Genomic DNA, 22,735 nt, shown 5'->3' with positions numbered 1-22,735 from the left:
TGGCCATGGCTGAAGAGCTAGGCATGCTGCATCCCCTCTTCAGACCCACTGGCTCCCTTGGGTAAGATAGAGCACAATGCCACCAGATGTGATTTTACAGCAGGGACATAGTTCCTGAAATAGAGTGGAAGTAAATGGGTGCCACATAGGATGAAGTCTGAGAGAGGAGCCCTTAGAATTGCCTGAGCATAGGTGAAGCAGGAAAAGAGTCTCAGTGACCAAATTCAGGAGTTTAATTTGGGACAACTCCAGACACGAACATATTGTACACATCCTTCCACCTGCAAATTTTAGCTTCAGATAGACTTCTTTTTTTACCAGTGGTAAAGTAATTTCTATAGAGGAACATGTTTTTCAGGAGCTGCTAGATGGTTCCTCACTTATTGCAGATGGTTGCTTCAGGTGGACGTGAAGCCACAATAGAATTCTGCATTGCTCTGGCATCCATGACCTCATAAGAGAACTATGGGATTGTGCTTTTCTTGCCCTCTCCCATTCCCAAATCCCTGACAAGAGGCCCATCCTCTGAAAAGGAGTCCCTGGTGAGCTCTTTTAGGCTCAACCTGGTAACAGAATTAGCCTCATATTCTTAGGCCATTTGCCACAGACAGTTTCTCTAATTCTCAACTGAATTTATAGTGAATGTACAAACCAACACATTTCCATATGTGAAATCACCCCAAGTGACTTTGCCCACAACTAAATGGAGGTCAAATTCATATGCTTTCTGCACATCTGAGGCACTGCCTCTGTGTGTCTGAGGATAATGTATCCAAGACGGAAGGGAACACAAACGGTAGTGCAGCCCTCTCAGATGGCAGAAGGCAGTGCAGTGTGTCACTGTCAGGGGAGTTCACGGTCAGCAATGTTTCCATGTTTGAGATTTTCAGCCCCAGATTCCAGTTACCTCTGATCATTAGATGTGAACATGGAATTAAGAAGAGGGTAATTAAGGATACTTATTGAGTCAGACTTACACCTTAGAATAAGGCTTTTATTGTTTAGAAACAATCTTCCAGAAAATGAAATGATCCAAGATTCCCCAAAAATATTTATTTATACAAAGATTTTGAGAGTAATATTTGTATTTGTCTTTATACCTCAGTCTATGCGTCTGGGGCCAAGTCATTGTGTGGCACTTGTGCAACTTCCCCGCACGCCTCACACGTTGTAGCACCTGCTTCCAGGAACACCAGATGAGCACAAGGTCTCGGGGGGGCAGGAGGGGAAACCCATAATGCCCAAAGGCTGCAGAGACCCAAAATCCAGATATGTGCGCCCTGACCTGGAAGGTGTCTAGCCAAATGTCCAAGGAGAAATACGATCTAGGAAGAAGGCGAGAGGAGGAACCCAGGGGGCAGACCGGAGAGGGTTAATTCCCACCCTCTGCTTCTGAGTTCAGCATATCCATAGGGCCCAGGAACTGCATTACCTGGATTCCACACCCCCCAACCCCGTAATGACCCTTGATGCTGATTGACGTCCAGGGGACAATTTGCAAAACTAACAGATTTGTCCATAATCCCAGGTAAGTATGAGATACAATTCTGGGACTTTGTCTTGGGAACCTGCCTGAAGAAAAACACTTGCCTTGTATGATGTAATCCAGGTCCCCTCGAGCAGACGTGGGGCAGCGATGGATGAGCAATCTGACCTCAGCTCCAAGTGTCTTCCAGTCTGGCCCCCCGGCCATTCTCTGCCCTTCCTCCTCCCGAGGGTATCCCAAATCCCATGGCCCTGCGACGTGTCGACTTGCCATCCCTCTTCCTCTGTCCCCACCACCTCTATGACACAGAAAATCCATGTGTTCTGAAGAGTTCAACCTTCCCCTAATCAAACCCACACTTTCTTTACTACAGTGATTCTCAGAACCAGCAAGAAAGAGAAATGTTCCAAAAGGGAACCCCCGTCTCAGCCATCTGCCTGGAGCTGAAGGTTGTGGGCCAGGCCTCAAGGTGAGGTCCATCGCGTTTGTGTTTCCCGAGGAGCAGGCAGGCAGGCAGCGGCAATCCCTCCTCTCTCTCTGTAGCAGGCGGGCCTCAGCTGCACTTGCAGGACTTCACCACCATGTTAGAGAGCTGCTCCACCTTGGCGGTCCTCCCGACATAGTACAGGATGGTCAGGGGCTCCAAGTCCTGGGGTACGCAGCAAGGGGAGGCCGAGGCTTCAGGGTTCAGGGTGTTGTACAGTCCCAGCACCTGGGGAGGGAGGCATCATTGAGAGGTTGGAAAGCCGAACCTCAGGCCGGGGGCCCAGGGACTCTGCAAGGTCTAGGGGCTGCTCCAGAGACTGAGCACGTGGTAAATGGGCCACTGATGCTACTTCAGAGGAACTGGCGGAACCCAGTTCGGGGGAGTGGCGGGTTACTGTTCATCCACGCGGGATGCAGCACGTGACGTTTGTCTGGGCGTTATCGGTTTAAGCATAACCCCCATAACTGGGGGACTTGGAATTGATCATGAAATTCTCTTGGCTGTGAAGAAACACCCCTGTATTGGTTCCTCCTAGCCGTAACTGGTCACTTCGGTGAGACCCATTCTCACTAAACATTGCCTTGAGCCATTTACTCAGTGCCAGAGTATAGGGCCCCAGATAGGATGCAGTAACAAGGAGCTATGAGGAAATACGCTTCACAAGTCACTGCCCTATCTTGGATTCCTCTTGAGGGAAAGACAAGCTAGCTTCGGTCATGGACTTCCCTGTCTTTCCCTTTGTTTCGTATAGTCTTCTGTGTGCTTTACATTGTCTTTTAAAATAACTTTTCTACATTCAAGAGGCCAGAATTATTAGAGTTCTTTATCCGACGGTAGAGGCCTTTCGGCCCCAATATTCCTTGCCAGCCATGTGCATCTCTGACATAGGGGGAGGCATGTGACAGTAATTAATTTCCGTAGTACAAAAGCAAATAGACAAAGCAACTTAAAAGTCTGGGTGAAACTAGGGAACGAATTTTAAAGGGTAGAATGTGGCCCACTAGAGTTGGGCCAGGGTGCCAAGATCAGAACCGTCACCAAAGGGATTTTACACCCCAGGTCATCATCCGCTCATTCAACATGCAGCCCTTCATGCATCCTTTTTAACAAGCGGCCTACTTGGCTTAGCCCCACCCCCCCACACGGCATGACCCTGTTCCTTACTGAGCTGTGGGTAGTGTCTGCGCTGCGGAGGTATGGGCACGGGCCTGAGCAGAAGTTGGCGTAGTAGCCCTTAGGTTCATGGACCCATTTCCAGCCCAGATCCTGTCGGAAGTCAATGTAGAGAGGGCGCACACAGCAGTTCTCCTCCAGATTGCTACAACAACAATGAAAATTATTTAAAAATCAACCTAAAAGGAAATCACCAACATAAAAAACTTCACAAATAGCCCTCATATTTGCACTTGGAGTCCCTCCTGGTCATCATAAGAGGTAGAGGTGGCTGTAATCAGTGGAATCCCAGGTTCAAGTGCATTGAGCTGTACTAACTATAAAGGCATTTCCCTCTGTTGAAGACCAGAATCCCAAGGACATAGTAGGCGTAGATATATACATACATAGATAATGTATGAAGAAGAGAAAAAAGGCAAAAGTGGCCATGCCCCTTTTACAGCATGAATCAAAACAAAGACTTGAAGTGTTCCACATAAAACCAAGCACTGAATGTTACTAGCAAACTCAACTTTGTTGAGGTTGTTTTTATTGTTACCTGCCTAATGTGCACCCAACCAGAAATAAACTCTAAGCTTATGCACTTATATACTATAGTAAATGACTGCTTAGTCTAAGTCTAGAGGCTATTGAATCAAAACAAGACATATCCTTCTATTAGATTCATGATTCCTAGATTACCCCAAATGTGATTATCAGGCCACTTCAATTCCGTTGCCTGCAGAAATCCATTTGGCAATACCCCTTGCCAAGTGGGCATCTAGCCTGTACTTCAGTACCTGCTGAGACCTAGAACTTGCTATTTCCAAAGGCAACTATTGGCCAAAATCTAGCTTCTTGTGGGTTCCGAGGGTAAACCGTGGCAGACATTCTCATTTTTCTACTCAAGAGTCATTCTTACCCTGCCTTCTCTCTTGCCACCACCCATTACAGTCTGGAACACCAGATACTTGTTTTCCTGGCCTCCCTTGCAGGTAGGGATTGTCATGGAACCCAGCAATGACCGATCAGACATAAGCAGAAGTATGCAGTGGGCAAGGGCAAATTCTGGCAAAGGTATTTGATTCTTTATAAGTCACAGATGGAAGAGGAAGGCTGCTGGTTTCCTCCTTCCCTCCTCTTGTCTTGAGCATGGACAAGATACCTGGAGCTCTAGCAGTCTTGCTATGTGACCATAAGCAAGGGGATGAAAAGCCAACATACTGAGCATGGCAGACTGGAGAGGGAGAAAGCCTGTGTCCTCAATGGCATAAGTAAGCAGCCAGACCAACCTTGGGCCTGCTGCTACATGCTTCTTATGAACAGGAAATCCCCTGTGGTTTAAGCCACTGTCACTTGCAGCCAAGAACATCCATTCCTAACTGATTGAGAGCCACACAGAGCAAATCTACATGCCAGCCTTCAGTTGGAGGCAACCACACTGCCTTTCCTATACCTTCTGTTCCTCAAGCTCAACATCCCCGGTTCATTCCATTGTTCCTCAGAAGACACGGCTTTAGATCTAAAGATTTCCCAGTTCATCCTCCCCAACTCCATTCGGGCATCCTCCTCTCCAGCCAAACTGACCCATTCGTGTGCCTTCCTCTACCCAAAGTGCTTCCTCCGCCCAGATCCCTACGTACTCAAGCCTTACTCAGCCTTGAAGACTCAGCGCAAATTCCACACCCTTCAGAAGCCTTTCCTGCGTCCATAGATGAGCTCCTTGTTCCAAATTCCTTAAAGCACTTTATCTTTCAGACCTTCTCATGGATGTGGTCATTTTCTACCTTTCAGTCATTGCTGTGTGTGCTTTTTTAATCCCCCTCCCTTATAAATGAGAAACTAAAGTATTCCTAAATAAGATGCTATTTTTTAATCTCTTTACAGTGGCTACCCAACTATGTCCAAATTAGTTCATAATTTCTCTAGCTCACATTCCCCACTGCAAATGGAGACTGTCCTGTTTTCCCTCATCCAGTAGCATCCTTGGACCCTTCATAAGGAACTGAGCCCTTCTTTAATGGAAATCTCTGCATTAATCTCCCTGCCACACAAACATACCCTACAAGTATTTTAAAGCCTGAAAACCATGGAGAGGCCAAGCCTCTAATCCAAACCGTTTTAGCAACTCTCTCCTCCTCCTTTACTTTGTCCAGGCCCTTACAGGGCTGGGCTGTGGGGAAACAGTGGGGCTCCCAGGAAAAGATTTGTAAGAGGTTCTAAATCTCCATTCCTGGGAGATGTTTGTGAAGAGCATCAGGGACCCTCAGTTGGGGGTGGCTTAGGCCTGGGACCTGACACACAGAAGGCGTGCAATCAGTGTCGTCTCAGGAGTCTGTGGGTCCTGCGTGAGCCCAGGCTTACCGGAAGCAGTAATTGGTGTCCAGGGCCCGCTTCTTCCTCTGACCTCCCTGGCCTGGGTTGTCCAGCCGGTCTGGGGGAATCATCATGAGGATTAAATGAGGGCTGTGCTCCTTTTTCTTCTTCAGTCGCCCCAGATCTCCTCGGCCTGGATCATCCTCACTGTCCACACCTGTGGAAGGGAAGGAAGATGACGGTCTCCAGTCTAGGGAAGGCAGGGTGGCTGCTGCTTTCTCGTCAGGAGGAGGGACAGTGGGGTCTACAAGGAAGGGGTGGGTGAGATGCAGCTTCATGCTAACGTCCAGCTGCAGGAAGGGGAAGATTGGGTGGAGGAACCGGTATCTAGGGACGCGCAAGATGCCCCCGGTCGGATCCCCTCGTGACTCCTGTGCATACATCCTTCAGAGGGCAGAGAGCCCTTCCCGAGATGCTTCCTAGGGAATCCTCAGGGATTCATGAAGCATCCTTGTCACTAGGCGGCTCTAACACATTTTTTTTGAGCTGTCAGTTTAGATTCTGAGACTTAGAGCTTGGGATATGAGTTTCCTCTTATAATCTGAATTGGTCAAAAATAGCACAGAAGTCCCACCTATGATTTCAGGGGTCACAATTTAAGACAGTTTGAATGGGAGCCAGAGGAACAAGAATGAATAATTGTTAACATTCACATTGCACTTATAGTTTCAAAAGTGTTTTCTCTATAAAACTCAAGATAAGATCATGAAGTGTGTGGTAAACAGCTTCGCAGACAAACTGGAAAGGAAACCTGCCATTTCATCTGCAAAGACTGAAAACTGAATTAGGAAAGAGTCTCAAGTAAAAGAAGATCTATTTGGTGACGGCCAGCTGCTGGCTGTCGCCCATCTCCACCAGGGACAGGAACGTGAGGAGCTGAATTTGCATGGTGACAGGAGGGCCTTGGACCTCATGCAGGGGCACTAGGACTGGAGGATAAATGGGAAGCTGGACCTCAGACTTCTTTTTCTGAAAATCTTTATGAACAAGATAACGATTACTGAAGTGGGAGGATTTCAACCCAACCCGGGCTGTAGGTAGGGACTCCAAGGTCTTTTGAGCTCTGAGGTTCTGTGATTAGGATGTCAAATGACGTGCTTTTAAAAAAATTAGGCTCTGAAATAAGGCCCATGAAGGGCCAAAGGACTGCCCAGGGCTGGGAGTCAAGAGAGGCCTGTACCTTTTTCCAGACACGCCTGTGACCTCAGGCTTTGAATTGGTTGGTTTGACCTCGACAAACCTCCTGTCCTCAGGTGTGCCTCAGTCACGCACAACAGAGCTTCGAAAGGAAAACAGTAAGTACTTCCTGCAATCCAGAGACTGTCTAGGCTGAGTGCCTTGGAAACATACTGGAAAACCAGAAATGACTCTCAACTATTTTGCCCTCAATGCAAATACCCTGAGGCCCAAAGCAGTCGTTCAAACCCGGATGTCGGATCGGGTGGGCTCTGCAACATCTGGAAAGCCCGATAGTCAGCGTGCTCATATTCACAGGCACCAAAGTTCATTTCTTTTGGGGAAAGCAAAGACGACTATTATTTGCTGAGCATCCATGCGCTCTATTTTACATTCGTTATCTCATTTGATTTCATGACAACCCGGTGAAAGAGGTACTGTCATCCCCAGTTTGCTGACTGAGCTCAGAGAAGTGAACCAGCTTGCCTACATGATTTCACGGCTCTTACTAGCATAACACTGTCTTCCAGATGCTAATGTATTCTCTATAGAATAGAGAGTTCTTGCTTTTGGGACAAAGCAGAATTCCTCAAGTACAAAACAGTTGGCCATCTCTGTGAGGGAGCTCACTTGGTTCCTTTCCTTGGGGTCTGGTAGGGGTTTCCTGTTACGTCTTGCTTCATTAACTCCCCCACCCATTCTACCATATGCATCCATTTTGTTACCTTTGAATTTGATTTCCATCACCTCTTGAATGTTTTCCAGGATATCCCCATTGGGCTGAAAGGTGTGACATGGACAATGAATGCTGATTTCCAGACCTAAGTTGGATTCTGCAAAATAAGACACAGCATTGGTGAGAAAAGCAGTTTGTGTGATGAAGGAGGGTACCCACCAGTCACACACAGAAGAGCCAGGGCCTCTGCCGCCACAGGCAGTCATAGGAACTGAGTTAGACTGAGGCTCACAGGTGACAGAAAGTGCTGCCAAGGCTATAGCAGACCTTCACGCTCATGCTGCCACATTCCACATATTTCTATTGTGTTACAAACAACCAAATGGAGGCATAAACCAGTGGGCACCATGAAGGAGAATCTTAATAGTCATCTATTCTCAAAGAATGGTTTAGGAAAAAAAAAAATGTTACCAGCCTACTAGGGGGCAAAAGGATGAGGGTACAGGAAAGAAGGAGAAAACCAGTCACACCCCCTACATGTAGGCTGAGAGAGGAGATATTCTAGCTGTGAAAGGACAGAGGAGAGAGGCACAGTGCCTGGGAAAGGGGAAAACTGAAGAACTGTGGGGTAGAGAGGCTGTGATTCAAAAGGCCACAAGATGGGAGGAAGGGGCACAGGCTGAGCTCTAGGATTAAAATTCAGAAAGCAAGGCTAGAGCAAGGTCTCTGGCAAGCAAGCAGCAGAATCAGTCAAGGTGGAAGAGGCCACCATTTCTACCAGGGCTACAGTTGTAGACAGAGAGAGAGAGGTAGATTCCAGAGGAGATAAGATACAAATCTCAGTTATGCTTGGCTATATTTTCCTTAAGGAACAAGGACATGATGAGGCCAAGATTACTTAGAGTTTCTTCTTTGGCAATCCTTGTTCACCTTAATGGGGGAGTTGTAAATGTATCCAGCGGGGCTGTGGACGGCTCACTGAGGGACAACCACCGGCTCAGGAAGACGGTTGTGAAATTAGAGAACAGGCCGGAAGAGATGGCAGAGGGCCATGGCCGAGGGTCCAGATGGCATGAGCTCGGAGAAAACAAGTGTGAGGAAGCCTGGAGGCACCAGGGTTTGGTGGCTCATACTGTGGGGCAAAAAGGCCAGCTCTGGCCCTTTCTCCTATTGGCTGTGGGATCGGGTATTTTGGTAACTAAAATTGGGAAAGCAAGGAAATTAGTAAAAGGGGTTGCATAAAGTGGAAGGAAAAAAAAGGAAGAATAAGGAATGAAAAATTTGAACTGAATCCAGTAGTTTTGTGCAGGGAAACCAGGTAGTCTGGTATCATGTCAATCCTGGTGGGTAAGACTCAATCAGGGAAGCTCTCTTGATCCGGGGCAGCAGCCAGCTATGGTCAGGTATGGGAGAGGTCGTGGGGGGATGACCTCTGAGGTCAGGGTCAGCGCCTCAGGGATCTGATTGATGCACTGCTCTCGGAGGTCGCCCTAGTTCTGTGTGAGCATCCAGCCTTGGGGCCAACCTGGGGTCTTCCAGAAATCTGGTGTCAGCAGGGAAAACCCCAAAGAGTCCAGGCCACGTCAGCATCCTTCTCATGCGCAGAATGGCCCAAGCCCAGAGATTCCAGTCAGCATTAGGCAGACCTGGATGTCCCAGTTCTACTGGTTAAAAACCAGCCCAATCCCTTCTTCCATAAACTCTAGATCCCAGCTTCGTTTGTTCCACCCCAATCAGGGCAGCCTCTGGGATACACTGACACCTGCTGAGCTTGAAGATTTCTGTTCCAGGTTAGCTTTGGTGGGGTGGGGAGGGGCCAATATAACAAGGAAGCTGAGCCCCAGATGGAGAACAAGAAGTGGATAGAGAGGGATGTATAAGGAGTGTCCTCTTTCTGGTTTAAGGCGGCTAAAAGAAGGAGCTAGAGTAGCTGAAACAGGCTACATAAAACATAGTACACTTCCTATTACCCAGAAGGGTTTAAATAGTCCGGGAGAGACCTAGAGTGGGCAAGTCCTGTGAGTCTGTGAGTTAGAAAGTCAAGATGCAGACAGATGTGTCGGGGAGAGTTAGGGTTAGGGTGCAGGTAGTGAGTGTGTGATGGTGCCCGGCTTGGCTAACAGGCTCTGTCTAGGTAGACGGCTCAGAGAATGAGGACGATAATCACCAACACTTGTTGAGTGTTGCTACATGTCACACACCGCTCTAAGACTATGCGTGCATTAACTCATTTATGTAATCTCCATACTAATCCTACAAAGCAGGAACTATTATTACCCCCTTCCCGCATTATACAGATGAGGACACTGAGGCTTAGGGAGATTAAATGGCTTGACCGAGGTATCCAACCAGTAAGTGGTAGAACCAAGATTCAAACACAGGCAGCCTGATATCAGAGCCACACTCCTGTTAGAGACAAAGAGCGACCAAGGAGAGCCCAGCCGGGACCATCAAGGTAGATGCCCACACAGTCACTGAGATATAAAACGGCTGTGTATTCCCAGTGTGCCCCCTGTCCTGAGCCGTGGTGCTGGGCGTGTTCCCTGCCCGGCCTGCTTGGGGAGGCCAGGCTCTGCACACAGGGGAGCCACAGATTGTGTGGAACAACAGCACAGGGGTGTGAAGACTTGGGCCCACAGCCCTGGAGAGGGCTCCAGCCGGCTCTGGGCCCAGAAGGCAGCCTGGGAACTGGTGCACAGCAGGCTCTTAGATGTTTGCTGAACTAATACAAGACCGTGTATGTGACTCAGTTTCCTCACGGTCCACACCGCCAGCTGCTCCATTTGGAGTCCATTTACGGCCTTGTTTGGGGCCAAGAACCCTCAAGAGACTCAGGAGCTCTGCACAAGTAAAGGTCTGTGTATGACTCCCCCGTGCGAGGGGTGGGCGGCATCTGCCGGAGCGGGAACTGAAGGTTCCAGTGAAGAACTAACCTCAGAATTGGCAGCGGTGGGGACGGTGGGTGGGGAACCCATAGGTTTTATTACGAAATTATCTTTTTGATGTCTCAAGGAGGATGGAAATCATTCTCAGTGCAAACTTCTCATTGAGTTCTGCAGCTGTGAAAATAAGAACTCCTTCAAGTGCCCAGGGCTTCAAAGAAATCCAGGTGGAGCTGATCAAAATCAGACAGGGAAGCTGAGAGATTCATTTCCCCAGCCTCTCCTCTGTGTAGCCATGTCGGGCTCTAGGCGGAGTTGAGTCAGAATTCCCACAGTGCTGCTGTCAGCTGGTGCACATGGGTTCTCCCAGGTTTTTGCCTTCGTGCTCAGTCAGGGAGATAGGATGGAATTCCCAGTACCCTTGGAGCCGAGGCAGGACCTCCAGCCCCCTATCTGCCAACTCAGCCACCAGGTTATGCCCCTCAGATGGGGACCTGCACACTCGGATGCCTACAGAGCCCAGCAGGTTATGTAAGTGAGCAAAGCGAGCCAGTGTATCATGCTGAATTGGGACTGCCAGCCGCACTCTTGGGGAACACTGGGGAATGGCGGGGCCTGTGGTGACATGAAGAATGCATGCCCTGCCTCAAGAGGTGGCCCTACTCATCTCTGATGGATTGTTACCAGGAAATCTTCCCATTTGTCAAGAAAAGCCAGAAGTCTAGGTTTTATGTGAAATCTCCCGACTTTAAAACAAAAACTGTTGACCACTAGTTAAATTAAAACAATATTGGTAGGCCAATCAGTTTGTGATCTCTGCCTTAGAGCTTCAACCCCTAATTTCCTAAAACACTGAGGACAAGGAAGGACCCACCTGCCCAAGGAACTCTGGGTATCAGTACATGGATGGATGGACTGTGTCTCCCCAGCAGCTGACGAGAATAGAAAATCCTTCGCAAGAGGGATACAAGGAACAGACAGGACCACCTTAGGTACCCACTGAGCACCGGACCAGGCAGCACCACCAAGCAAAGAAGGGAAGAAATAGCAGAGCGTGATGCCACGAGGCGCCATGACTGTCCATCAGGAGACCCAAGTTCTAATCCAGGCTGGATGACTCTGGTCAAGCCACTTAACTTCTCTGGGCCTCCATTTCCTCATCTAACCTAATAAAAGCTTACTGTCCCATAACAGGCCGAAAACTTGGAAGTTCTCTTAACTACAATGGATCCTTAAAATAGCTCTGTGAGGCATGAAGGGAAGACACCATTACCTATTTTCCAGGTGAGGAAGCAGAGTGAGTGGGTGAGCGATTTGGGACATGTGAAGTTTGATATGCCTATTGGACAGCTCTACTTGGATGACTGCCAGGCCTTTCAAACTTAATCGGCCAAAATGGAACCTGCCCCCAAACCTGCTCTTCTCCCAGCCTCCCTATTTCAATAAGTGTTCCCACGTGGGTGTTCAGCCCAAAATCTTTAGTCATCTAGACTCCTCTTGTGTCCTCTCACCCCATACCTAATCACCAGTCAGTCCTATTGGCTCTACATCCAAAATACAGAACAAATCCTTAATCATCTCCATACACACGGCTACCGCCCTGGACGAAGCCCATGTTGCTCTCACGTGGGCTGCTACAGCGGCCCCTAACTTCTTCCCTTGACCACATGACAACCAGAGAGCCTTTGAAAGATGTAAACCAAATCACCTCTCCCCCACATCCCCAGCCCTGCTTGTAACCCGCCCAGGACGTCTCATCCCACTTGGAATAAGTCCTGACACCTGACCGTGGCCTTACAGGTTCTACATCATATGGCTCCAGCTCCTCTCTGACCCCCCAGCTCACTCTGCTCCAGCCACACCAGTCAGGCTCCTGCTGCTTCTCACTGGTTTTGCTGAGCACATCCTTTATCCCACCTTCACAGACTGGCTCTTTCTTGTCCCTCAGATCTCAGGGCACAAATTCCTTCTTCATAGAGACTCCCTGAGCATCTGATGTTGGACCCCACCCAGTCATTATCACTTTGCCCTCTTTCTGTTTTTCCTGGTACTTATCACTATAATTTATATAAAAGTCTTATTCATCAATATGTTTACTTGCTTACTACGTGTCTCTCCCACCAGAACAAAAGCCCCATGAGATCTGGGACCTCACCTGTCTGGTTCACTGCTGAATCCCCAGGGCCTGGCTCAGAGTGAGCATTTAGTCAGTATCAGTTGAGTGAACGAATAAAGGACACACAACAAGTCAATGGCAAAGCTAGGCTTTGAACCCAGATCTGTGCCTCCCCTAGTTCTGTCCTCTTCCCTCTGTGTCATGAAGGACCAAGAGACCTGAGGTTCCTTCCAAAATGCTCATCCTGAGTCCACCTACCTCTTCGTAAGAGCCATTCACGCACAGTGTCTGTGACGTCGAAAGACAGCCACTCAGCAGTGCCCCGCGTGGGCAGATTCTTGCCATCAAGATAGCGCTGCTTGGCTATGTGCTCATCCGGCTGGAGGATCTACAGGGCAGAGGAAGGAATAAGTCCCGAGGCCAGGACAGGGCACCCGCCGTGTCATGGTGCAGGAGGATGGGGAGGGGCAGCAAGAGCAAACTAAGACTTCTTAAATGTTCCTTTGAGTTCCTCGGTTAAGTCTTAATCCTCTTAACGACAGACACAGATACAGAAACTAAGGCTCAGAGAAGGTAGGATTCACACCCAGGTCTGCTGAACTCTGAGCAGCGTGGAGGCCCGATCTGGCCAAGGAACCAGCTTTCCTGCCTGAGTGGTGTCTGTCCTGGGAGGGGGCTCACCTGGAAGAGCTCAATCCTCTGCTCGCTGCGCTTGGAGCTGGGGTTGGGCATCCGCAAGACCCGGAATTCCGCTCGGAACAGGTTGGTTTCATTTTTCTCCACTGAGGACACGTTGAAGCGGAAAATCTTGGAGGTGATTCCTTTGGGACAGACGGCCAGGTCATCTAGGAGGCAGAGCGGTGGGGGAGGCACAGCGTGAGCGAGACCCACAGGGACAGTGTGCTGCCAGCGGACACTCAGCAAGGGGCCAGGGTTCCACCTGTGACCTCTCTAGAAGCTTGAGGCCTCAGACCTAAAGGTGGAAACCCAAGGAAGATCCGGGGTGGCCCTGGAATCACACACAGGCCTGATGGAGAAGCAGGACATGGAGCCCCAGGACATGGCACTAACAACTGGCCCCTCCAACCCCTCACCTCGCCGTCCCCACTCTGGCAGGCTCTCCAACCTGCTTTCCTACTCTTTTAGAAAATACAGATTCTCCAATGATATCAGCAATTTCCTCTAGCAGTTTAATCATTGTTAGCTAGTTGATTCATTCATGCGTTTGTTCATTCAGGCATTCATTCATTCATCAGACATGCATTGAACAAATACTATGTGCCAAGCACAGGCTAACACTGGGAAGCAAAAAGGAATAGACAGGGCCCCTGCCTTCAAGGAGATTAATATCCAGGGGAGGCTGTTAGTACATGGACCAAACAACAGGACCAGAGGGAAAGTGCTAAGGGCCTTTGGAGAAGCCTAGGAGTTGCTGCAAACAGGTCAGAGGAGGGAGAGGGTTGAGAGCACTTCGTGGAAGTGGTGATTATTTGATCTGGGTCCTGCAGGAGGAAAGGGTCTAAGGATGCAGAGGAAAGAATTTTACATGAAAGGACTGCTGGAAGCACAGGCAGGGAGGGGAGCAAACGCACGTGAGTAAGAGGGACCTGAAGCAGCCAGGCTGGAGCCTGTGAGACAAGGTCAAGACAGTAGATTGGGGTCCACCTGCGGGGAGGCTGAAACGTCAGACCGAGGGGTTGGATTTTATATCATTAACAGTAGGGAGTCATAGACAGTGACACTCTAGATCTAATGAGACAGCACTGGTGTGACAAGGAGCCCACATCTGGAGCCTGGCAGACCCCCCCCCAGATGTTTCTTCAGACTGAGCCGGTCTATCACCATTGGCTCCTCCCTCTCCAAGGGTTAGTTTCCCTGACAGCACATGCTATGCCAGCCTCTGTCACCCTGCTGGCCTCTGAACCTCTGTCCACAAGACAGAAGGCCACACATGCTCTTTCCCACCCCCTCAGAGCCAGATAAAGGAGACAGGAAGATCCTGTCATTTCTTTACAACCTCAAGGTCTGAGCAGCATTAACACCCAGAGAAAAACTTTCTACACAAATGGTAACAATAGCCAGAACTTGAAATCCAAGCCCAGAGACCCAGATTCCACACATAATGAACATGGCTGGAACAAGCCCATAATCACCCCAGGGGTGGTTTAGGAAGTCATGGACAGGGCGGGAGGATCAGAGGCCTGGACACAAGCACATGCGCTACTGAGCTGTAGGAAAGGATGAGTGAGTGTTTCTGGAAATTGCCATCTGGTGGGTCTGACACTGGTTCTTAGGAAATTAATGGAACAGATGTTGGGAAAAAAATGTGTGAATGCTAGCTAATGAAGCCCTGATTAATAACTGGCTTTGAAAGAACGAATACTGCCAACTATTCCCTAAACCATTTCGGATAAAACCAGAAAGAGGGATCATGATGGCAGTTTAATTTTTGAGTTTGCAAGTCTGTAACCCTCTGGACATGGGTAAGCTCCTTGGAAGGGAAACCTTCTCAAGTACTGACATACTTGGGTCTCAGAGGAGCTGTCATCAATATAGCTTCAGTTAGGCTAGTACCTCCAGTAACTGTTTATAAAGAGGGAATAAAAGATATGTCAGCGCAGTGTGTGTGTGTTGCTATAAAAAGGGAAAGGGGAACAGAAAATGGCCCGTGCCCGTGAGGAGAGTCAGACTGGGGGCAAGACAGTGGGGAGCCAGGGGATGGGGGGTGATGAGCCAAAAGGGTCTTCAGGACACCCTCGCCACCCTTCCTCCTTGTGTCTTCCAGCCCAGTCAATCAGATATCTGTTCCCCAAGCTAGACTCCTGTTGGTGGGAATTTCAAGGAGATTTCAAGGGGATGGGAAAGGTCATATTTTATCCCTGGGATCTACAGATTTCTAACAGACTCAGGAGGGACATTAGGGGTCATCTAGTGCAACCCACTTCAGATAACTTCATGCCCAGAGGGGTCTTGGCCAGGGTCACACATGAATTAATTGACACCAGCAAACTGACACTAGCAAGCAAAGCTCAGACACAATCATTAGTGATTTTAAAAGAACTGTATAGGAGAGAAAATAAAATGTAAACATAATCTTCTTGACAATTAAATCCCCTGAATACTAACGATGCTTTAAATAATTTGTGGAATGAGCCAGAGTATAAATAAATAAACAAAATGTAATAACACTATCTTACATTTCATAGAACTTCTGTTAACTCATCTGACCCGCTAACAATCCTTGAGGAGAATGAGAATAAGTAAAATTGATCATTTTACAAATGAGAAAAGTAAGTATCAGGAAAGTTAAATCACTCTTCCGAGATCACTCAGAGTAGGTGGCAGAGGTGGGATTTGAACCCAGGTCTTCTGACCTCATTTACTGAAGCAGAGACTCTGGAAGTTGGAGGGGACCTCAGAGATCATTTAGTGGAGGGATGATTTCACCAACAAACTGTAGCAGGATTCCATGAAATGGGGCTAGAGTGCCAACTTATGCCTCAGACAAAAACCACTTCCCAGTTTTGTGATTAAGCCATGCTTCTGCAGAACACTAGTATTATTGAGAGCTGGCCTAGGGGGTCCATCTTTACGAATTAAATTATGACCAACTTTTTCTATTGCACACAAAGTATATATATTAATGGGTGCCATTTTCTCCTTTTTACTATAGGGAGAGAAAAATAAGCAAAGAATATTCATGCAGGGTATTCATGGAAAAATCTGGAAACAGCTGACCATGTTTAGACCAGGCATTTTTTAATGCTTTCAGACACCTGGGCTCCTAGGTGTACTTCTGCTTGTGTTCATCATTTCTGCTAGTAAAATTACTTCTGGTTCCAATGATGGGACTACATATATCAGTGTGGCAGTGCTCCTCTACCCTAGCTGTTCCTTAGAATCACCTGGAGAGCTTTAAAAACAGATGATGCCTGGACCTACTCCCCAGAGATTCTGACTACCTCATTGGAGTATGGATGGGTCCAGAGCTGTTTTTTGTTTTTTTTTTAAGATCTCCAGATGATTCTAATGTGTAGCCAGGATTGAGAACCACAGTTTATAGTGCTCTGCAAAGGGTACCATGGCATCCAGATGTTCTGGATGTTTGATAAACCACAGCTTTAAGGATTCAACCTTTAAATAGGTTAACCTTTAAATGTTAGCCCATTAAAATATTGTTTGGCCAATTCATTGTTTTGTAAAATTTTGAATTAGAAGCCCATAAACATCTTAAGCCCAGGTTAAAAGTTGGGAAATTTCACAGAAAGATTTTCTGCTCTTCTGGGAAGCAGTTAATATCTAGTCATGCTGGACCCACATTCCCCAATGCAAAAATTGGCAGGAGCTGAGCGGTGGGTGCCCTCTTTTAATGGGACTTGGGCAGTTCCAAGTCCCCGCCGCCACCAGTCTCCCCATACACCCTATTCTCTCCATGACCCCGAAGCCAAGTGTCCTGTGCAGTTTGTCATGGTCCCTGTGTTGCAGCCTTTCCTCTAGATCATTTGCACCAGCTGCCTGGGCTCTGTGGGCTCTTGTGTTTGCAGGCCTTCTAAGGAAAGGTTTTGCCCTCGTTCACTGAGTCTTAAGCGTCAGTGAACTTAAAAATCAATACGGAGCTTGTTAAAAATACAGATTCTTAGGGCTTCCCTCGTGGTGCATTGGTTGAGAATCTGCCTGCTAATGCAGGGGACACGGGTTCGAGCCCTGGTCTGGGAAGATCCCACATGCCGTAGAACAGCTAGGCCCGTAAGCCACAACTACTGAGCCTGCGCATCTGGAGCCTGTGCTCCACAACAAGAGAGGCCGCAATAATGAGAGGCCCGCACACCGCGATGAAGAGTGGCCCCCGCTTGCCACAACTAGAGAAAGCCCTCGCACAGAAACGAAGACCCAACACAGCCATAAATAAATAAATTTAAAAAAAAAACTACAGATTCTTCAAGACGACACCCCCAGAGATTCTGATTCTGTAAGGATGGGCTAGGGCCTGGGAATTCACATTTTTCACATTGACCTAGCCTCTAGTCCACACTTGGAGAAACACTGACCTAGCGTGCAGAGAGCATTGGCACTTAGAACAAATGAGTTCTTTCAATAAGAAACATCTTTTAATTTTCAGAATGAAAAAGATCTAAAAGTGGCATCTAGAAAAGAAACGCTAAAATATCGTTTTCTCTTTGCTCGTGAACTCTGGGTTTGCTGGTTGTCTTAGCGTCATACCTCGGATGAAAACAAGAGTCTCCTGCCAGACACAGATAATTACAAGCCAGAAGTTAAAACAGCACCTACACTGGTAATATCTTGATAACAAGGATGACAAAAGAACTGAAAAAGCTGTGTGCTTCCCCACCACGTGGGTCAGAGAAAGCCTCTACCCACTTCCCATAGCAAAATCCTGGAGAATTATATAGGAATAAGATATATATGAGTCTTGCCTTCACTCCCCAGCAGAGACCTGTTGAATCATCCCAGATGTATACATAGAATTGTTTCAGCTGGAAGGGAGCTTAGAGATTACCTCTAACTTTACAGATGAGGAAACTGAGGGTCAGAGATGTGACTTGCTCAGTTCCACATGGTGTAGTTGCTTAACCTGCTTGAGATTCTTAAGCAGATAATGAAAACACTTGTTGAATTTGGGAGAATGTTTGTGGCAGTATGAATCTCCAGGCCGTAAAAATAGGCAGAGCTAAGAAAGAGCACACCCAGTGATCCCTAAGCAATCTGCCACCAGGGTTACTAACATACAATAATAGCTCCTATGCCCACCTGCTTGGTCCAACATGTGATTCATTCATATCATAAACCAAAGTTCTTTTGGAGCCCAAAGGTTAAAGGTGGGACTTACAATGCGTATTTTATGCTTTGCATTATTGTTTGACAGCATGCATTCTGTAGGGAGAGTGTCTAGGTTACAGCCCTGGTTCTTTTGGGGCAAATCACTTAATTGATGCATGTTGCAGTCTCCTTATCTGGAAAATAGGGCAATCAGGGTACCCATCTGACAGGGCAGAGCCAGAGAACGGGTCTTATCCTCTTTGCTCTCACCTTGATGCCCTTTCTCCTGCCCCACTGAAGTTAGTCCTCCTTGCACTTTGCACTCCAGGCACCCTTGTCTCCTTGCCCCAGCTCCTGCTGTCACTTCCCTCTGAGAGCCTGTCCACTGGGTACCGGAAGGGGCTGGGAGTGATGAAATGTGGAAGGGAATGCGATCTCATCACCTCGGCAGCAGGAGCTCTGGCACTCAGATCCTACCAGTGCCCCACCCACAGACCCCAGCCCACCCTCAGGAGTTCTAGACACTAGGCTTCCCTCGACCCAACCTTGGAGGGTGGCTCTCTGCTCCCTCTCAGCATCTGTTAAACGTTTGCATCTGCCCAGTGCCTCTTTATAATTAGTGTGCCTTGTGTGTCTGTCTCTCTGGGGCTGGCTCGACACCTGACCAGCTGGAGGGCGGGCCAGGCCTGCGTCTGCTCAGCCTCTGTGTCACCTCCAACAGCTGCAGAGTCTGGGCCTGCTTCCTGTTTGCACCTGCAAGCCTCGCTGGCATCACCCCTGTCCCACGGGGCCCCGGACCCTTCATGATATCTCAAGTCGCATCCTGCCCACTGTGCCAGGTTTCTTCCTGGCCTGATCACGGCTCTGTGGCCCCAGGGCCACCCTCACCTACTGCAGTTTTCACGGAAGGTCCTGGTGCTGCAGCCCGGAGCTGCCCAGCATCTGTGCAGCCCTGCCCAGGCTGTCCCCAGGGCTGTCCACTAATTGTACTCTGAGTCTTTGCACACATGTCCACTGGCACCTGGGTGCCCTTGCATCTCTCTGGCTCATTTGTTCTCAGCTTGGGATTCCAGGCTGGGTGGGCCCCGGGGACTTAGATCCCTCCTCCCCGGGACTCCTCCTCCTGACCCAGATCCTTAAGATCCGACTCCTTTCCTCTTGCCCTGGACTCTCCTCACACCTCTCCCGCAGGCGTCAGCTTTCCACCCTTCTCCGATGTTTGGCCACTATCTCCTGCCTTTGTGGGTGCCCAGGGGGTTGGGGGTTCAGCCATTCAGCTGCTGGTGCCTCTGGGAACCATAGGCCCCTGAGGACCCTGAGTCAGCCCCACCTAGAGAACCCTGGGCAGGGAGCACTAGCTGTGCTTCACTCTCCGGCCACCACCCCACACGGGAGCCACCTCCTAAGGCAGCCACAGGAAGCCGGAGTGGGAGCCCCTCACCAGCAACCACAGGCTTCTGGGCCTGGCACGGGCCAGCTCCCGGTGAGGCCTCCGGCACCTGCTGCCAGAGCTGGTCCATCCATCGGCTGCCCACTCCTCCTTGTCTCTAGCCAGGTTCCTTTCAGCCCCTGCAGTACCCCCGCTGACCACCCTCACCTTGCCTGTTCCATCCCATTCTCCCACACCCACTCCAGGCACTGCCCACCTCTCAGGTGAGCCAAGGCTGAGGTAGCCTGGGCGTCGAGGACACCTGCTGGTAGGAAACGCAAACAGAGTTATTCCCAGAGTCCCTGGCCTGTGAGTGGCTCACATTCCTCCTTCCTGGGCTGTCAGTTTCTCAGCATCTGCCAAATCTCTCTCTCTTGTATTGAGGTTTTTTAAATCCCCGTTCAGTAAACACACATGACTTCCACACGTGTACAAACACACAGACGTCTCACCCAGAAGCCTCCCAGCTTCTCAGCAGAGACAGGAGCTTCCTGGGAAGACACACTCCCAGACACACGTCCCCTCTGTATCCACAGCCACACCTCCCACCCACTCTTCCCCTGACACGCAGACACAAAAGGGCTGCCAGCCGTCATCCACACATCCAGAGCCACATCCCTGCTTTCCCCGTGTCCGCGGGCCCGGAAGACGCCCATTTTGCACCCATGAATCTGCGCACCGTACGAAACCAGACTACACATCGCTTTAAAGCACACAGCCACGTGAACATAGGCGCATCCCCTTCCCGCACGCACACAGCTCACATGGGTCACATGCACGCTGTGGACTGAAGGGCCTAGACAGCTAGAAGCTGTCCCTTGCCTGGGCCTCAAAAAGCTGGACAGACAATAATTTGGGGCAGGTATACTCTTCTTCCCCAGAACTGGAAAAACAGAACGTGAGACGTGTCACGATGAGGTGTGAAAAGCAGGGAGAAGACCGAGGTCTCCAGCTCATGGAACCGCCCGGGCTCTCTTATGAGAGAGCCAGCCCTGCCCCTTTATGGCACCCACATGCACCTATCTGACCACACGTGCCACAGCACGCGTGCTAACGGGACAGCGCAATGTCACTCCAAATTAAAGTCAGTCAACGATGTGACGTGAGTTCAGCAAGCTGCTCAACTCCAGGGCTCCCGGCCTCCCAGCAGCACTCGACTCTTACCAGAATGCCTCTGTCTCCCTCCCCACCCACCTATCCAGCCCCAGCTGCGCATCGCACCTCCCCAGCTGGGTGCGGGTGAACCCGGGGCACCCTGCTGTGTGGCTACCGCTCGGCCCCCCTCTGTGGAGCTCCCCGCTCCAGTTCAGACCCTCCAGAGCAGACACCCCAGCGGGAATTTGGACTTACTGTGCTCCTCCAGCCCCTGGATCATGTCGAATTTATAGATTTCTTTGGCATAGTACTCCGACTCGGTATTTTCCTGAGTGCAGTCGTCTCCCCTCTCCCCGTGCACCTCTTCCAGCAGCTCTCGGGTGCTGTTGTAAAGGTCCAGGACCTGGGTGGGGATGTTGGCCAACACCGATGGATCGGGGGGACTGGTGAGCCTGAGTTTGCTCAAGATCTGTCCCCTAATGGCTTCCACCCGCTTCCTCTTGATGTGGTCGAAGTCCAAGGTGGTGCAAGTGGACATGGAGAGGCTGACCGTGGCAAAGTTCAGCAGGGCCAGGACCACCAGAGCCCTTTGCAAGTGCATCTTCATGCGTGAGCAGGGGAGAGAGGCCCGGGGGCTGCGAGGCCTGGTGAGGAGGAGACCCCAGCAGACGTGCAGAAGGAGGGAGGAAAACCAGGCGGCCTCCCTAGATCCCGAAGACTGAGGCTTGGCAAGAAGGTGCATGAACTCACTGCACTGCGAGAGCTTCAGGACTTCCAGGAAGCGCTGGCAACCCTGAGCACGAAGAAGCCGACTGTGTGCCTTGAAGCTCTGGGTTTCTTCTCCATGTGTCTAAACAGGTTCTGCTGGGCTCTGACTCCCAGCAGGCCAGGTGGAGGGCAAGCAGAGGGCTGGGAGGGGTGGCAAGGCAGCTGGGAGTGGGAAGGGAGCTGGAGTTTTTCCTTAGGTAAAAATAAATAGAGCAGATATCTGATATTGCCAAACGGCCGCTTGGCGATGGGGAGAAAGTGGGTATTTTAAAGAAGGAGCAGAACGACCATGGCTGGGTCCCAAAATCAAAATCCTTGCCTTGCCCTGAAGAAGAATAAGAAAAGAGGATGGAAAAGAAAAGAAAAAAAAAATTAAAAAAAAAAAAAAAAAAAAAGATCACCAGTGAGTAGGTGGGGAGAGGCAGGGCTAGGCCGCTGCTGGCCCAGCTAAAGATGGGGGCAGCACAGGACACACTTGTCTCTCGGGCACACCATTCATGCTTTCTCTTTTGTTTACACTTCCCCGGGGGCTTTCTAAATGACTCTGTTCACGCTGCCTCTCATCTTCATTGGCTGGGATGTGGGCTTATGTGCAATTAGAAGGCAGGGGGGACAGCCCCTCGAGAGCAGCCCCAATAATCCACTTGGTCGCCCAGGTCACCAGCACCTCGGCTTGTCTTCTGCCTCGGCCATTGCTTCTGTTCCCTGCTTCTCTTTAAAAGATACAAAAGAAAAGAAAAATAAAATAGAAGCCAGTTCACTGCATGCCTCCTCCGGAAAGCTGTTATTCCTTCTTTCTCATGCTTCTTCCCCTATCTCTCGCCTCTCTTGCTCATTCCCTTGGACTTGGCTTTCTGGTTCCCTCCCTTTCTCTCCCTCCAGCTTCCCTCTCTCTCCCTCTCCCTCTCCCTCTCCCTCGAGCTCCTCTCCCTCTCTCTCACACACTCACATGCACACACACTGCTTTCTCTATTTCTCTCCGCTGAAATTTTATACCTCCCTCCCATGACGTTTCTGGCCCGGGGCGGGGGGGGGGGGGCGAGGGGAGGTGGGGGTGAGGTGGGGGGAGGGGTGGGGGGAGGGACCAGCGCACGCAGCCTCTTTTGCGGCACGATTTTAATGTTTTAAACAGGCACAGGAAAAGCCGAGCCCATTTGAAAAATACTTCGCGAGTCCACTCGATCGACGTGGTAACTGAACTTTTTTTACCCTCTTGGAGTCACTCCTGCTACACGTTGACTGTTTTTCTGGAAAGTTACTCCGATGAATCCCCTCCCTCCTTCTACCCCAACTCCTTCTCCCTCTCGCCAGCTG

General features: G+C 49.7%; 1 protein-coding gene across 2 annotated transcripts in view; it reads right to left on the bottom strand.

Annotated features, from left to right (window-relative positions):
- Window positions 1-973: 973 nt before the first annotated feature.
- Window positions 974-22,735, bottom strand: part of TGFB3 (transforming growth factor beta 3) — a 28,340-nt gene continuing 6,578 nt past the window's right edge. The window contains exons 2-8 of one of the 2 annotated variants that reach the window (XM_082451792.1): window positions 20,909-22,134; window positions 13,033-13,196; window positions 12,610-12,739; window positions 7,403-7,510; window positions 5,490-5,658; window positions 3,138-3,291; window positions 974-2,198 (exon numbers count right to left, since the gene is read on the bottom strand). In XM_082451792.1, coding sequence (XP_082307918.1) covers window positions 2,040-2,198; window positions 3,138-3,291; window positions 5,490-5,658; window positions 7,403-7,510; window positions 12,610-12,739; window positions 13,033-13,196; window positions 20,909-21,395 — 1,371 coding nt within the window. In that variant the 5' untranslated portion in view covers window positions 21,396-22,134 and the 3' untranslated portion in view covers window positions 974-2,039. The remainder of the gene's footprint in view (window positions 2,199-3,137; window positions 3,292-5,489; window positions 5,659-7,402; window positions 7,511-12,609; window positions 12,740-13,032; window positions 13,197-20,908; window positions 22,135-22,735) is intronic. The other variant, XM_082451793.1, reaches the window with a different exon arrangement.

The sequence above is a fragment of the Balaenoptera physalus genome (genome assembly GCF_965194825.1).
Source record: "Balaenoptera physalus genome assembly, chromosome: 2".
Classification (NCBI taxonomy): Eukaryota; Metazoa; Chordata; class Mammalia; order Artiodactyla; family Balaenopteridae; genus Balaenoptera; species Balaenoptera physalus.
The sequence above is the reverse complement of the archived record's forward strand: the minus strand, read 5'-3'. Positions and strand labels throughout refer to the sequence as shown.